The 17,362-nt window shown below is 38.1% G+C and overlaps 1 protein-coding gene across 4 annotated transcripts in view; it reads left to right on the forward strand.

The window, feature by feature from the left end:
• MME (membrane metalloendopeptidase) overlaps nucleotides 1-17,362 on the forward strand; it is a 101,991-nt gene that overhangs the window by 48,587 nt on the left and 36,042 nt on the right. For all 4 annotated transcript variants that reach the window (XM_032852554.1, XM_032852557.1, XM_032852556.1 and 1 more), the window contains exons 9-16: nucleotides 192-326; nucleotides 2,459-2,560; nucleotides 4,397-4,533; nucleotides 4,643-4,736; nucleotides 5,883-6,011; nucleotides 6,763-6,861; nucleotides 9,190-9,270; nucleotides 10,575-10,678. In XM_032852554.1, the coding sequence (XP_032708445.1) occupies nucleotides 192-326; nucleotides 2,459-2,560; nucleotides 4,397-4,533; nucleotides 4,643-4,736; nucleotides 5,883-6,011; nucleotides 6,763-6,861; nucleotides 9,190-9,270; nucleotides 10,575-10,678 (881 nt within the window). The remainder of the gene's footprint in view (nucleotides 1-191; nucleotides 327-2,458; nucleotides 2,561-4,396; nucleotides 4,534-4,642; nucleotides 4,737-5,882; nucleotides 6,012-6,762; nucleotides 6,862-9,189; nucleotides 9,271-10,574; nucleotides 10,679-17,362) is intronic.

Raw genomic sequence — 17,362 nt, forward strand, 5'->3', positions numbered from 1 at the left:
AGCCACCCAGGTGCCCCACATGTTGACTTTCTAAACATTTGTGCAGGTCATTTATTTTAGGAGTTAATAAAGGTCTTCTATTTTATTATGCTTTAAGTGTTACCAAAAATTATAAATAAATTTTAAGTTAAATTACCATGATAAATATTTAGAATGTTCTCCAGCAATTCACTGCTATGTATTTTTTGCAGGCTTGTATAGCATATGTAGATTTTATGATTTCTGTGGCCAGACTGATTCGTAAGGAGAAAGGACTGCCCATCGATGAAAACCAGCTTTCTTCGGAAATGAAGAAAATTATGGAATTGGAAAAAGAAATTGCCAATGTAAAATACATTTTCTCTGATACATTGAATAATGTTAGCACTCTTTTTTTTTTAAGATTTTATTTATTTATCTGAGAGAGAGAGAGTGGGTGAGAGGGAGTACACAAGCTGGCGGGTAGGGGGAAGGCAGTGGGAAAAGCAGGCTCCCCTCTGAGCCGGGAACCTGAGACATGAGACACATGGGGCTGGATCCCAGAACCCCCAGATCATGACCTGAGCCACTCAACTGACTGAACCACCCAGGCATCCTGTGTTACCACTCTTTTCTTTCTTTCTCCTCTCTAACATATTGAAAAGGTAAAAAGGTGCAACTTTTTCAACAACTGGTAAAAATGCATAGTTCAGAAATGAATCATTGACTTTAAGAGAACCTTTGAAACTGTAGAATTTTGTAGTAAACTGAGTTCCTGACATCCAGGAGACATAACTAAGTTCGACAAATATTAAACTAGATAGACTTAATTACCTAAGATAAGTGGATTATACCAAAAGCTTAACTATTTGCAGATGGTTGGTGGGATGTCCTCGAGACTCAGGGCACATGCGATGGCTAACTATTCCGCAAAGCTGTTTTAGTTTTGGTATGTATAGTTCTGCTTTGTTTTATTTTAAAGTTTAAGGTGATCACAGAGATTGACTCTTCCTCTGCTTAATATTAGTCCCTGAACACTGCTACATGACCACGCAGTGTGACCAAGTTCCAACTGTCAGGTTGGCTCAGAGGTTCTGACAGGAACAGCAAAGCCCAGAGCATGTTTTCCTGAGTTTCCTCTGGTTCCGATGAACCCTTGAAGTCTGAATTGGCACTTTTTTGTCCAATGTTCCTCTGACAGAGTCTGTAGTCTCAAGGAGTGAACTCTGTCTAAGCAGCATTAAGGTTACTGATTAAACCCACGGTTGGTTTAGTCTAGAATCTTTAGGGCTCTCCCTAACATTGCAGACGAGTCTGTGCTCCTGAATCCTCCTGGTGCTTACCACTGCTGTCAGAATCTTGAAGACTAAAGATCTTTGAGGGCAATTTTAGCTTTCCTGGAGCTACGTGAAACTCCAAATCTCCAATCAGAACCAGGCTTTGCTTGGAACCATGGTTGGATGAATGACGGTTGGGTGGGTTACATGTGTTTCTGTCCTGGAAGTAGAAGTGTTAGAGGAAAACAGTGTATTACCCTGGGTTTCTGCCACTTGCACCTTCCCAGACCATGTTCTCCTTTGATCAGCCTCAGCTCTCTGATAGGCATCACCTACCTCAAAATGATTTGCATGTATGTTTTTTTCTTCTCTCTTAGACTTAGGTTGTGGTGAGGTCTTAGTCTTCTTTAAATGACCTGTGTATCTCTGGCATTATCCAACTTTTTATTCCATTCAGATGTTCAATAAATAATTTTTAGAGTAGTGAATAAAGACCTAAAGGGGATACTGGAGCCATTGTAACCCAGAAATAACTCCCATGTTAAGCTACCTTTGGTCTCTCTTGACTTTAAAATTGCTTTTTTTCTATTTCAGCTGCTAGTTGGGGAGTTGTTATTGCATTTTTTTTTTATTCTGTGAAAAATAAGTAAATAAAACTCTTGAGTCTTATGCTGTAGAGTGTAGAGTATACTGTCTAGGCAGGATAAGAGGACAGTCACAAAAGTAGGAGGTGCTAGCACTCTCCTCAGATAACCATGCTTTGTACTAGGAAATTTTTCTCTTACTTGGCTTGAAATTCTTGCAGAAATCATTATGGTTTTCTTTCTTTCTTTTTTTTTTTTCTTATCTGGATATTAACTGGGATACTGAATGGTAGCAATGAGAGAGGATATTTGAGAGATGCATTGCAGGTGATTGTATTTGAGGAAGTTACCATATAAAACAACCACAGAAACAACTGAGCTGACCATGACCCTTAGAAGGAAGGAGGCCTGTGGACACTGTGTGGTTCAGCAGTTGTCAAAGTATGAAAAGATTTTTGAAGAATCTTATACTTGACATGGTAGCCAAATCTTGATGATTGTTACTGAATAACCATAAAACAAGTATAGAAAATAGAACTTATATTGTACCTATTTCATATTTCTTTTCCCCTCATAGAGAGTTATGTTTTTCTGAAGTATTCTTAGTTCTAAAATAAGGATCAAAAATTAAATCCGTAGGCTACAACTAAACCTGAAGATCGAAATGACCCCATGCTTCTTTATAACAAAATGACATTAGCCCAGATCCAGAATAACTTCTCACTAGAGATCGATGGGAAGGTAAGTAGCAAGTTTCGTGCTATTATTATTGTGCCATTTCCAAAATTTTAACAGTGAGGTACAGTTTGTTAAAATTCAGTGACTACTTATTTATTGAAATAGATTGAACTTCAAAATGAATTTAGATGACACCAACCATTTGATTTCATGACAAGACTGGAAAAAGGAACACAGACCTATGTGAAGTCATTGTATTATATTGAGTTAGAGTGAATATCAAAGGTAAAATTCCTTTCAAGGCAGCTGTGCAATGAAACCGTTGTAGCAAAGGGTTTGGAAAACATTAAAATGGAAAATCCTTCTGAGAGACAATCATATGCCATTGGACTTGGACAGTCAAATAATAAAATCACTAGATTTCTTTTTAAGTCCTAAAAAGGGTAATTTATATATAGAACTTGCCATATTCTCATCAAAGCCGTGAACCTAGATGTTCAGAGCAATGATGGAGACATAGAACACAAGAAATAAGGAGAAAAATCTGGCTCATAAATTCCATTATGAATAGTAGTAATTCATTAGCTAGGATATAGTAATCTTTTGGGGGGACTATGTATGTATCCTTGTGTATTAGTTGATGCACGTGATTGGGAACTGAAGCAAGATCCATGGGAAAATCTACAAACTATCACATTCAGTGATAGAATTCTCTCTGGCCCTAATTACAGTAAAAAAAGAGGAGGGAAAGGTTTGTAAAGACATGACCTATTGTTAGGAATTTGTCACATAGAAATGTTTAATATAATGAGGGCTTCATAAATCTGTTTTTGAAAGATTGGTCCAAACCACCAAAGAAAATTGAGAAAAGCAGTTATTAATACTTAATAAGTTATCAGGATTTTATATACTTACAAATGTATGAACTTCTCAAACACTGAAATGTGGCATTTTAGCAAGATTTGCATAATCGCCATGTTTGTGTTATTTTTCTTATATCTACTGTTGGTTGAATAACCACGATTCCCATTTAGAGAATAAAAGATAAGATTTCATCTTTTAGCAGCTTCAAAGTGTAAAAATTGCATGCCTATCGACCCAATACTGATAGTTTTAGATATGGTGTTTGGGTTCATTGGACCATTTGTGTTGTATCTCTAACATTACTATACCTCTCCTATGACAATAGTATGCTGTTGTTTATAGCTGGATCTCCACTGAGGTGTATTAACGGTGTTTGAATAGATTGTTATATACACTATTAAAAGATAAACACTTTATACCCATTTAAATTTTTGTGTAAACCAAGGAAACTTTGTTTTTATTTTATTTTATTTTTGTCTTTGAAGATTTTTATTTATTTATTCGACAGAGACAGCAAGAAAGGGAACACAAGCAAGGGGAGTGGGAGAGAGAGAAGCAGACTTCCTGCTGAGTAGGGAGCCCAATGTGGGGCTCGATCCCAGGACCCTGGGACCATGACCTGAGCTGAAGGCAGACACTTAACGACTGAGCCACCCAGGCGCTACAGGAAGCTTTATTTTTAAAGCTAAATGTCCTTTCTGTGTGTGTGAGTTAGATCAAGATGGGCGACACTGAGCTAAATTTCTAGCTGTATATTCTCTATCCTTAGAGGCATTCCTTTTGCTCTTAGATGGTTGGTTAGTTTAATGCTGCTATCTGAATAATCATGCTACAGAACTAATTTTTTTTTAATTCAGAAACTGATTGGAACAATGGAGGAAAAATTCCGAACAAATATCAGACTGACCATTGTGATAATTATATAATGAGGCGACTGACACCCTAACCATGTCTGACTCCATGACCATAATTGAGTCTTAGAACCAAGAAGACAAATCCAAAATTACTGAATGTTTCATGCCTGCTTTTTTCCAGCCATTCAGCTGGTCAAATTTCACAAATGAAATCATGTCAACTGTGAATATTAATATTGCAAATGAGGAAGATGTGGTGGTTTATGCTCCAGAATATTTAACCAAACTTAAGCTCATTCTTACCAAATATTCTGCCAGGTAGGTATGTCAGAGTGCCTATGTCCTCAAAATTTACATTTACGATCACTCTTTAGAAGCTTTGCAGCCTCATCTTTTCTGTTGCTGGGTGGTGGGTTTTTTTATACAGAGATCTTCAAAATTTAATGTCCTGGCGGTTCATAATGGATCTTGTAAGCAGCCTCAGCCGAACCTACAAGGAGTCCAGAAATGCTTTCCGCAAGGTGAAGAAAAAAATCTCTTTTCTTAAGACTTAAAGCATAAAGAGATACATGGTTATGAAGGCTTGCCATGTACGCTGCTAGAATGTGGTGAACTTTGCCAAGAGTCAACATGCCAAGTGTTGGCTGTTTTGCCCATATTTTGGCTATGTTGCCTAGCAAAGCCAGCTTTCATGGGCTTTGTCCTGCTCTGGCACCATGATTCAATTTCTCTGGAAGGAGATGTATTTGGTTATTGGAGCAGTTTGTGGGAGAATACTGGCTTGGTTTTTTGTTGTGTTGAAAGTAATTGCAAGGGTATATATTTCAGTTAATTTGACTGTCAGGCGCTTGTATACAGCACACTAGACATGCAGACAGATGCACTACATTGATGTAGACAATCCACTGAGAGTACACCTACCTGGGGGCAAACATAAGGCCTTTTATTAGGCTGTACCTTCACTATTTAAACAATCATCCCAGTAGTCCTATGGTGAGGGGAGATGACAGGAGGGATAGAAGGAGACATTTTGGCAAATGTACTGGTTGGTGTTATGGAAAGGAAATAACTGCTTGTTTGAAATTTTTAGCATTTACTCTTTGAAAGAAAATGTGGGCAAATTTTTAAAATTAAAGAATGTAAAAATGGCATCTCGCGCCATTTCCCTTACTTCAGTTAATCCCCTCGTTAATACTTAAATTTATATACGTACAGTTCTTCTAAGTACTGGAAGTTCAGCTAAAACATTAAAAAATAAGAATGTGTTTTCTGGTATACCAGATTTCTCCCCTGTTACATAAGTTGAACATTACTTCATGTTTATGTTTATGCAGTCGGAACTATTATTTTTTTTGTTTGGCTTTGAGGGGAGGGCATTTTGTTGTTGTTTTCTAAAGCTGTCTAGAAGGATATTCACCTTTAATAGCCGAAAGTTCTACTGGGACATGCTACCGAAAATATACCTTATTTTTGGATTATTTATAAGTAAACAGTCCAATTGGATTATATTTTGTCATGGGTGAGGACAACATGCCTTGTGAGGAGAAGCAATGAACATTTGCAAGAACTTAGGGGACATAAAGAACAGAGTCCTGTGGAATGTGTGTTCGCCTTTGCCATGGCCATCTATTTGTGGTCAGATGTCATTTCCTTTCTCTTACCCATAGGCCCTTTATGGCACAACATCAGAAACAGCAACATGGAGACGTTGTGCAAACTATGTCAATGGGAATATGGAAAATGCTGTGGGAAGGCTGTATGTGGAAGCAGCATTTGCTGGAGAGAGTAAACATGTGGTAATGTTTTCAGCATGATACTTCTATCAGTTAGTTGCTTGCATCAATGTGCAGTTACAATAGTTAATAATTTAGCTAAAGTTTTACTGATTGGCAGAAAAATCTCGGAATCATGATTTATTGTTATTTTTCAGTGAATCTCCCCCTCCCTCTCCCAAGGGTTTGGTTATATTTCTAATCTTAATATTGTCTGATCCAAAACCAATTGTCCATTTTCTGGAAGCAGTGTATACCCAGTGCCCACTCATGTTCTGTTGATAGAGACATTTGTAAAGTCGCCTGTTAGCAAGATTGACCAAGAATTAGTGTTTTCTGAAAAATGTTGGAAGTAAGCCAGGGTTTATTTGAAATATTAAAAAAATATACTTTATTTTTGTTACTGAAATGAAGAGGATGGAATTTAAAGTGAAAGAAACTTATTAAAATACTACTTCTTGCTTAATTGAACTACTAACAGTGATGACACTGTTTTATGTGAATTCTTTTATGATCATGGAAACCATTACATTCTAAAGATGATTTTTTAATTAAGGTGTGTGTAAGACTCTGTTTAATCCTTAGTGTTGGTACTAGCAAGATTCCTTGAAAAATATAATGATGCCCATATATCTGTGTGTTTATGTCATAGTTTGTCTATAAATACATGTTATTGAGTTCTGTAAAGACAGCTTATAATCCTATTTTTTAAAATTTGTGTTACCAAAAAAAGTAATTCATGTCCTAAATTTGTCTTCTGTTTCTGTGGTTTAAGGTTGAGGATTTGATTACACAGATCCGTGAGGTTTTTATTCAGACTTTAGATGACCTCACTTGGATGGATGCTGAAACAAAAAAGAAAGCTGAGGAAAAGGTAAATTATTAATTAATTTTAAAAGGCAGCACTAACTATTAAACAATTTCTTTACATGAAAAAATGAACTTTTAAGGAAGTTCAGGAAAAAAAATTTCAGGGATTGCATAAAATGAAAGCAATCTCCTTCAAGATGTCATTTCCAAGAATAGTTTTCATGGATAAAGATTTGTTTCTATGATTTTCACCTTTTATTATCTCGAAATAATAAAAACTCCTACTCCATATTCAACTCAAAATTTTGAAAGATCCCCAATTTTCCCTTTTTTTTTAAAAGGACTCTTCAGAAAATAAGAGGAAATTTTGTATGAACAATAAAGATCTGAAAAATACTATCAGTGATTCATATTATTTATCTTTTTATACAACATATCCAAAAGGCTTCTACCAAAGCCTAAAAATACCCTTTCAATTTTTAATCACAGATTTCCAGCTCAATTTTGAAAACATGCCTTATTTAGATTTTTTATGACCTAGGGAGAAAAATTCTAAATTTCTGTCAAGCAAAGGTAAGGTGATGTATTACTTGAGTATTACATGGTGATCTACAGGTAGAGAGATATTGAGGGAGACTTCGTATAACTATTCCTCTCTACCCCCATTGTGTACCTGTGATTGGGACTCCTAATATCTTGCATAAGAACAGAGGTGTCAGATGTTTAAGTCTTAGGTTTAAACTCACTATGATCATTTGTCTCAATAACTATAAAACTAAGAGGAACATATCCAGTGGAAACTGTATATGCTTTGGGAGTCGTATTCACATACAATCTGATAATTCCGCTCTAGTTGAGGTGGCAAGAACAGACCATTCTTCAAACTGATAAAGAAAGATTTTATGAACCTATTATAATATGAAAACCAAGCTGTAGTCTAGTTGTTTTCCAGTATTAAACTATGTGAAAAGACTATCGTTCTTGACTATCCCAAAGCTGTGGCTGGGTTAGGTCTGAAATTTATGCACCGCAGTATACCTATCTGTCCATCACTGACTGGGTCCTCAGACATTCAGGCTGGATTTACTCCTTTCGTGTTCTGGCTCTCTGTGACACGGTTCTGTTTGATGTGGCCAGCTGGATTGAGCTTGATCATCATTTCCCAAGGTAGTATTATAGGCCATTGGACCCATAAGTAGTTCCATAAAAAAAGAGTCCCTGTCTCAAAGAATTTAGGAAGTTACTTCCTGTAGGAAGGGTTCCCTGCTCCCACCTTAGACTAGGTTACATGCTCCTAGAGTATGATTTTCAGGCACTGTATCTAATACTCCTTACATGTTAGACTGCAGTAAAGAAGTCTGCTTAACGTTTTTGTCAGAGTATTTACCCAAAGTATTTGACAATAAATCCTTTTTATGTAGACCTGTTTCTATAGAGTTTGTGCCTCTTAGAACACTCATTGGGGAAGTGTCTTCTAGAAAGTAAAAAACCTTCAAGAGGAGGCTGTTTGTAATGGGCAGTGGTGTGGAAATCTACAAGAAAACGACTTGGCCAAACTGACTTATTGACACATATCCTGTCTGATCTGCTGCGGAAATCCTGTGCTTATGAAACAGATTTGTAACATAATTAAATTATTTAAGAACAATATAACATGATAGAATCAAAAGTCAAATATCTTTGAGAAAAATGAGAGAAATAAAAAAATGGAAATAGAAATCATAATAGGAAACAAATAGCAATAATGAAATAACAAAAGTAAACAATTCTAAAATAATGAAAATAAAAATTAGAAATGTAGTACGCAAGTGGTCAGTATGAGCTGGTATAACAAGGAAAATCCTGTTCTCTATTTGTTTAAATAATGCCATTCACTTAACTGTGGAAAGGTAGGTACACTGGGTTTGGAGACCAAAAGAGAACATACAGACTCCAGGACTCAATATTCAGAAGGAATATTAGCACTAAAGCTGTAAACCCATATCTGTTTTCTGAGCTAAGTCAGTGAAGTAGAAAGATAATTATAAGTTGCTAGAATGGAAGCTCTAAATATTAGCCTCCTATAAAATTGAAGAAAAAAGCCTTTCAGAGAAAAACTTCATAGAAGTACAATACATGTGGAATGATGCCTTGTCAGTTTTCATTTTGGTTTTCTTGGGAAAGATGGAACCTATGAGAATAGGGTATTAGAAGCAAAATTTTGGAACCGTTTCTCGTTTATTTTGGACCCCAGGGAGAAACCATTTCAAAGATCTCTCTCTAAGTGTTGTCAAATACAATTTTTGTAAGCAATATGGATCAAGTTATTCAATCGCTAGTCATGGCAAATTATAATGTTTGCATTTGGAAGTTACACAATCACCCTTACATTCAATGTTTTAATTTTTCCTAGGCTTTAGCCATTAAAGAAAGAATTGGCTATCCTGATGACATTATTACAAATGAAAATAAACTGAACAGTGAATACGTTGAGGTAGGTCTCTACGAAGACTGTGCTGATGATACCTGGGGCGGGTGGGAATGTCATTTCTAGCTGTGGGGGTGCCAGAAATGATGTAGAATGGCCTAAACCTGAAGGTCTCGTTATATAAAGCCTTTTACGCTGAAGACGAAACTGTGTTTTAGTTTTAGCCTTTTGTTTCATCACCCTGGTTCATATTTGGGTTTTGTTATTTTGGTTTCCATATATTCCACTGAAGAGTAGTGGGAAAATCTTGTGTCCTTTGAAATGCATCAAGGGCAGACATCAGAGTGTTGAGCAACAGGCAGCACTCGGGCTCCTTATCTCCTCTCATAAAAGCCCAAAAAGTCAAGTCTTCCATTTTCCTCCACTTTCCAATTATTCCTCCATGGGATAAAAACCAGGTCATGCCTCTGTATTGAAAAAATAAAACAAAACAAAAACCTACTGTTTGAAAACAGAAGCAATTTTATTCCCCTCTGGTAATGTAACAGTGAAAAGAGAACAGAATTAATTCAAGTCACAATGCTGTTGATTTCAGACCCAGTTGAGGGTCCTGTTGCTAACCTTGTGGTCCTCGCAACTCCTTTGAAACCCTGGCGACAGTAAGGTGATTCTTGCCCAGACCTGGGGATGACAGTGATTACTAATCCATTGATTGCTGGCCTCACATGTGGGTTTACAAGCCACAGTGTCCTCTCGTCTCTTTTCATTTGTGGAAAAGCTTGACTGTTTCTTCTTGTAGATGGACAGGCTGCAGCATGTGAGGCCTGGTTGGGCGGCGGGGGGAGGGGGGTGCTCTTTGTCTCAGGAGTCAGGTGGCTAAGAGGAAAGACTCACAGACAACTACTTGGGTTCAAATCCCAGCTCCTCCACTCACCAACTTGGGCAATAGACTTAATTGTCTGCCTTAGTTTCTTCAGCTTTAAAATGGTGCTAATAGCCCATCTTCGTAAGATTATAAGGATTAAAAGCGTGTAATATATAAAGTGCTAAGAACAGTGCCCAGTATATAGTAGGTGCTAAATTAAGAATGGACTCTTGTCTCACCTGTCATGTAAGAGCTAATGTCAATATAGGAAAGCTTGTCAGACACTTGGTTTCATTGATTAGTCCAGAAGAATAGGCTAAAGTAGTCATTGAGTTAGAGCACCAGTGACCTGGGATAGAGAACTAGGCTAATGAGAATTCAATCCTTCTTTGGTAAGTTTTAATGCTGTCTGTTAACTTCATTAACTGATATAGTTTAAGAACATATCCCTATGCTTTTAGCAAAAATTTTGATTATTTTTCCCAAAATCTTTTATGTAATATAGTTGAACTACAGGGAAGATGAATACTTTGAGAACATAATTCAAAACTTGAAGTTCAGCCAAAATAAACAACTAAAGAAGCTCCGAGAAAAGGTGGACAAGGACGAGTATGTATATTTGTTTCTTATATGTTCATTCAGAAAAGGGCCTTTGTCCCTCTCATTGTTGGGTTAAGAAAAAGAAGTCGACTTAAAATAATGTTTAAAAAGTGCAACGTCTGTCAATGGAGTGAGTACCTCCACATCTAAGACTATCATACTAGACATGGGTCAAAGATTTAAGAAAATATAAAAAATTTTTTATGAAGTTGTCCTCAGGCTACCCTATTTCTTCGGCTTCCTCTCATTTACTGCCTATCTCTTCTACTCTGTCAACAAGTTTTTCAAGAATGCCTTAGCCTAGGTAACCCAGGGCTCCTCCAAGCCTTCTGTGAGGCCGCACTTGCGGTACTAAGAATGGTCTTGGCCCAGAGCCCACTTGTTTTCCTTGGGTCAGTCATCCACAGCCCCGTCCCCTTCCTAGACTGCTCTGTATAACACCCTCAGCCTTGTGGCAGCCAAATAGGAGATCACGGGAGTCGCCTCCAAATGCTCTTCATCTCTGCTTATTAGTGGCACTTGTGCTTCATATGAACATTAACATTAGTTCAGCCTTGAGTTTTCAACTAAATGGGTGTGGCTAACATATTTACCCACATGTGTTTCTGCACTTAGATCCCTAGAGCTGCTCATGTTGACTTTTTCTTGCTATGCTCTTAGCTCTTGGAGAACAGGGGCTCTCATTCCTTGTGCCTGTTCAGCACCGTGCTGAACGCATAGAAGGTTTTCAGTTAAAACTGAATGAATGAATGGATGGATGAGCAAATGAAAAATAAACATACTAACTTGATTTGTGTGGTAATGAACAAAAATAATGTGCCAGTGAGGTGCTTGGTTTATTCATGTGTTCATTTATTTTTTCACTTATTCATTTATTAAATTAATATTTTAGAACACTCAGTCCAGGTATCATTGGGAACTGGGAGATCAAAGGTGAACTTTGATTATATTATATTACATTATCACAGCAGAGGGTAAGAAAGACATGATATAATAAGCTCTACCACCAGAAAGGAAATGTGCTGGGAAAGGTACAAAGTGATAGGGGACTGTCTGATAGTGGGCTGTTCTGTTCCCAGTTAAACCAAGTACAGGTTGGACAAAATTCCTAAATGACAATGCCGATACATTTCAATCCCTACAGAGCATTTTGAATCTGTCAGGTACCCCATAAGAGAGTCTGATTTCTTTTGCTGACTTTGGAGTTTATAGTGCAGCAAATGTTGTATTGTCTGGTGCTAAAAATAGGGCTGCAGAGGCTGGAGAATGTCATGCCCTTGCTAGCAAAGAAGGAAGGAGAATGGGTGCATATGGTTTCTGTTAGAATCGGTTGTGAAATCCTATTTCTGGAAACCCACAAAAAGTCACCAGAAAGTATATTCAGTGGGCAAATTGATAATCTGAGAAGTTTCTTACAAGTCTAGAGATTTTCATTTCTTTAAAAATACATATGCTTACAATTAATCATTGCCAGTACTGTATAAAATATCTACAGAGAAATATAGTCAGGTAGTGTTTCTGAAAATAGCTAATATAACCTGCACCCATATGACACCAGAAGAATGCTTCATAATTTTAAAAATGGTTGAATTATTACTTGATATTTTCCTTTGAAGTTAATAGAGTCCAAAGTCCTGTAATTGTTTGGTAATACAGTTTGCATTTTTCATTCCCTTTCATCATATGTGTTGATTTTCTCCCGAGTCCTCTTCCCTTACAATAATCACAAGTGAAACCCCTGTACAATATATTTTTTTAAAGATTTTACTTTAAAATCTCAGTGACTTAGTGGGTTAAAGCCTCTGCTTTCAGCTCAGGTCATGATCCCAGGGTCCTGGGATCGAGCCCCGCATCAGGTTCTCTGCTCAGCAGGGAGCCTGCTTCCTCCTCTCTCTCTGCCTCCCTCTCTGCCTACTTGTGATCTCTGTCAAACAAATAAAAAAATCTTAAAAAAAAAAAGATTTTATTTATTTGGGAGAGAGAGAGCATGAACAGGGGGAGCAGCAGAGGAAGAGGGAGAAGCAGACTCCTTGCTGAATGGGGAGCCCGATGCAGGGCTGGATCCAAGGACCCAAAGATCACGACCTGAGCTGAAGGCAGATGTTTAACTGACTGAGCCTCCCAGGTGCACTTACACTATTTCAATGAATGTTGCATCCGCAGAATGCATAGCTCAGTAGAACCTTTTAGGTCCTTCCTTTGATTGTTTCTTTTTTGTGGTGTACATCATAATAAAGTTATAGTTCCATGTCTTTGGATGAATTTATATATGCAAGTTACTGCCATCCTAATTACAACATGAAACATCCCCATTCCAGTAAGTTTGTTTGGCACCTCTTTCCACTCAGTTCCACCATGTGGGCCCTTTTGTGTCTTTTTTCTTTCACAGAGATGATTTTGAAATGCATCCATGTTATGTAGATCTTATGTCTGTCTCTTGTATGGGAATCATCGCAAATCATTACAATATGTGACGTTTTGTGTCTAGTTTCTCTCATGAGGTTCTTTTTGGAGGCAATGAGCCAAGAGAATTAGCAGTGATGCTTCTGGAAAGAATTTGAGATTCCATAATGGGACAAAGGGAGTAGATGTTAGGATCTTGGCAGCAGCCAAAATGGACTATTTTGTTGCCAACAGAATGGTGTGGAAGAGTGTTAAAATTGGAGCATGTGCTGAGTTGGTAGGAAGGAATTGGTGATCTGTATAAAGCAGGGAAGCAGGGTAGACACAACTGGGGGATACTGGAGGTGCATCCATGTTTCTCTCGGAAGAGCTGGTCTTGACTTCCGCCCCAGCTAATTGCTGTTGTTTGGCTTTCTTGAGTTTTGCTCTGTGGGTCTTGAACCAAGCCTGCAATACCATGGACTCATTCTCCAGTACTGAGGCCATTTCTTCCTGAAGGCTGGGAGCAGGGTATGGGTACTTGCTGGACAGGAAGAATTCCAGATCTGCCAACTGTTACTCAGTGAACATTGTTCGTTTCCTTTGGGAATGCTTCTGGAGCTTTCCTTTAGGAGGGTCCTCTGAGCCTGACATCCAGAGATCTGGATGTGTTCCCATGCTCTGGTCCTGTGTCAAGCCTAGAGAATTTTTTTAAAGACACAGATCGAGTCCTGTTATTTCCTGATGAAAACCTTTCAGTATATACCTGTTGCCTGTCTTACAAAACAGGTACAAGGCTCTGCATTCCTCTCACTTGTTCTCTAGAATTCCTTGAGATTCACCCCCTACCCCCACCCCGTGTTGCCCAAAGCTCCAGCCATAGGAATTACTTTCAGTCATTGCTGCATGTTTTCTTCCTCCTTGTGCCTTACCTGGGACCACCCTTTCAGCCCTTGTTCATCTAACAGAAACCTACACATTGTTGGACTCAACTGGAACATTCCTTCCTTACTCATAGTACCCCCTTGCATTTTTCTCTTCACCTCGTGCCTGTGCTAGCCCTTGTTGAAAGCAGAAACCATATATTTGTGTCTCTAGAGTTGGAACACTGATGAACGGAATATAGACTCTTCCTCGGTATTTGTGGGGTTCATAAATGATATGATAGCCAGTTTGTGATCGTGCTGATGAAGTTGACTCAGCCGCTAAAATAAAGATTGTCACATCCCACCATTTCATCATCATAGTTAGTGAAGTTAAGCAACAGCTTTCCGCTGTTATCACTGTTTAACAGATTCAAAAAAATTGAGAAAATCAGGAAGTGTGTCTGTGCTGTACCTGATTTAATCATTTCGCTAAAATAGCCTTCTGCCCATTTGAGCAGCTGACAACTGCAAAGGGCATGGATTTAAATTTTTTTTTTATAATTTTATTTTTTATAAACATATATATATATATATATTTTTCCCCCCCCCAGGGGTACAGGTCTGTGAATCTCCACGTTTACAAACTTCACAGCACTCACCATAGCACATACCCTACCCAATGTCCATAACCCCCCCCAACCCCCCTCTGCCCAGCAACCCTCAGTTTGTTTTGTGAGATTAAGAGTCACTTATGGTTTGTCTCCCTCCCAATCCCAACTTGTTTCATTTACTCTTCTCCTACCACATTAACCCCCCATGTTGCATCTCCTCTCCCTCATATCAGGGAGATCATATGAGAGTTGTCTTTCTCTGATTGACTTATTTCGCTAAGCATGATACCCTCTAGTTCCATCCATGTTGTCGCAAATGGCAAGATTTCATTTCTTTTGATGGCTGCATAGTATTCCATTGTGTATATATACCACATCTTCTTTATCCATTCGTCTGTTGATGGACATCTAGGTTCTTTCCATAGTTTGGCTATTGTAGACATTGCTGCTATAAACATTCGGGTGCACGTGACCCTTCAGATCACTACGTTTGTATCTTTAGGGTAAATACCCAGCAGTGCAATTGCTGGGTCATAGGGTAGTTCTATTTTCAACATTTTGAGGAACCTCCATGCTGTTTTCCAGAGTGGTTGCACCAGCTTGCATTCCCACCAACAGTGTAGGATGGTTCCCCTTTCTCCGCATCCTCGCCAGCATCTGTCATTTCCAGACTTGTTAATTTTAGCCATTCTGACTGGTGTGAGGTGGTATCTCATTGTGGTTTTGATTTGTATTTCCCTGATGCCGAGTGATATGGAGCACTTTTTCATGTGTCTGTTGGCCATCTGGATGTCTTCTTTGCAGAAATGTCTGTTCATGTCTTCTGCCCATTTCTTGATTGGATTATTTGTTCTTTGGGTGTTGAGTTTGCTAAGTTCTTTATAGATTTTGGACACTAGCCCTTTATCTGATATGTCGTTTGCAAATATCTTCTCCCATTCTGTCAGTTGTCTTTTGGTTTTGTGAACTGTTTCCTTTGCTGTGCAAAAGCTTTTGATCTTGATGAAATCCCAATAGTTCATTTTTGCCCTTGCTTCCCTTGCCTTTGGCGATGTTCCTAGGAAGATGTTGCTGCGGCTGAGGTCAAAGAGGTTGCTGCCTGTGTTCTCCTCAAGGATGTTGATGGATTCCTTTCTCACATTGAGGTCCTTCATCCATTTTGAGTCTATTTTCGTGTGTGGTGTAAGGAAATGATCCAATTTCATTGTTCTGCATGTGGCTGTCCAATTTTCCCAACACCATTTATTGAAGAGGCTGTCTTTTTTCCATTGGACATTCTTTCCTGCTTTGTCGAAGATTAGTTGACCATAGAGTTGAAGGTCCATTTCTGGGCTCTCTATTCTGTTCCATTGATCTATGTGTCTGTTTTTGTGCCAGTACCATGCTGTCTTGATGATGACAGCTTTGTAATAGAGCTTGAAGTCCGGAATTGTGATGCCACCAACTCTGGCTTTCTTTTTCAATATTCCTTTGGGTATTCGCGGTCTTTTCTGGTTCCATATAAATTTTGTGATTATTTGTTCCATTTCTTTGAAAAAAATGGATGGTACTTTGATAGGAATTGCATTAAATGTGTAGATTGCTTTAGGTAACATAGACATTTTCACAATATTTATTCTTCCAATCCAGGAGCATGGAACATTTTTCCATTTCTTTGTGTCTTCCTCAATTTCTTTCATGAGTACTTTATAGTTTTCTGTGTATAGATTCTTAGCCTCTTTGGTTAGGTTTATTCCTAGGTATCTTATAGTTTTGGGTGCAATTGTAAATGGGATGGACTCCTTAATTTCTCTTTCTTCTGTCTTATTGTTGGTGTAGAGAAATGCGACTGATTTCTGTGCATTGATTTTATATCCTGACACTTTACTGAATTCCTGTACAAGTTCTAGCAGTTTTGGAGTGGAGTCTTTTGGGTTTTCCACATATAGTATCATATCATCTGCGAAGAGTGATAGTTTGACTTCTTCTTTGCCGATTTGGATGCCTTTAATTTCTTTTTGTTGTCTGATTGCTGAGGCTAGGACTTCTAGTACTATGTTGAATAGCAGTGGTGATAACGGACATCCCTGCCGTGTTCCTGACCTTAGCGGAAAAGCTTTCAGTTTTTCTCCTTTGAGAATGATATTTGCGATGGGTTTTTCATAGATGACTTTGATAATATTGAGGTATGTGCCCTCTATCCCTACACTTTGAAGAGTTTTGATCAGGAAGGGATGCTGTACTTTGTCAAATGCTTTTTCAGCATCTATGGAGAGTATCATATGGTTCCTGTTTTTTCTTTTATTAATGTGTTGTATCACATTGATTGATTTGCGGATGTTGAACCAACCTTGCAGCCCTGGAATAAATCCCACTTGGTCGTGGTGAATAATCCTTTTAATGTACTGTTGAATCCTATTGGCTAGTATTTTGGTGAGAATTTTTGCATCTGTGTTCATCAAGGATATTGGTCTGTAGTTCTCTTTTTTGATGGGATCCTTGTCTGGTTTGGGGATCAAGGTGATGCTGGCCTCATAAAATGAGTTTGGAAGTTTTCCTTCCATTTCTATTTTTTGGAACAGTCTCAGGAGAATAGGAATTAGTTCTTCTTTAAATGTTTGGTAGAATTCCCCCGGGAAGCCATCTGGACCTGGGCTTTTGTTTGTTTGGAGATTTTTGATGACTGTTTCAATCTCCTTACTGGTTATGGGTCTGTTCAGGCTTTCTATTTCTTCCTGGTTCAGTTGTGGTAGTTTATATGTCTCTAGGAATGCATCCATTTCTTCCAGATTGTCAAATTTGTTGGCATAGAGTTGCTCATAATATGTTCTTATAATTGTCTGTATTTCTTTGGT

The sequence above is a fragment of the Lontra canadensis genome, unplaced genomic scaffold (assembly GCF_010015895.1).
Source record: "Lontra canadensis isolate GAN:19392208 unplaced genomic scaffold, GSC_riverotter_1.0 scaffold6, whole genome shotgun sequence".
Lineage (NCBI taxonomy): Eukaryota > Metazoa > Chordata > Mammalia > Carnivora > Mustelidae > Lontra > Lontra canadensis.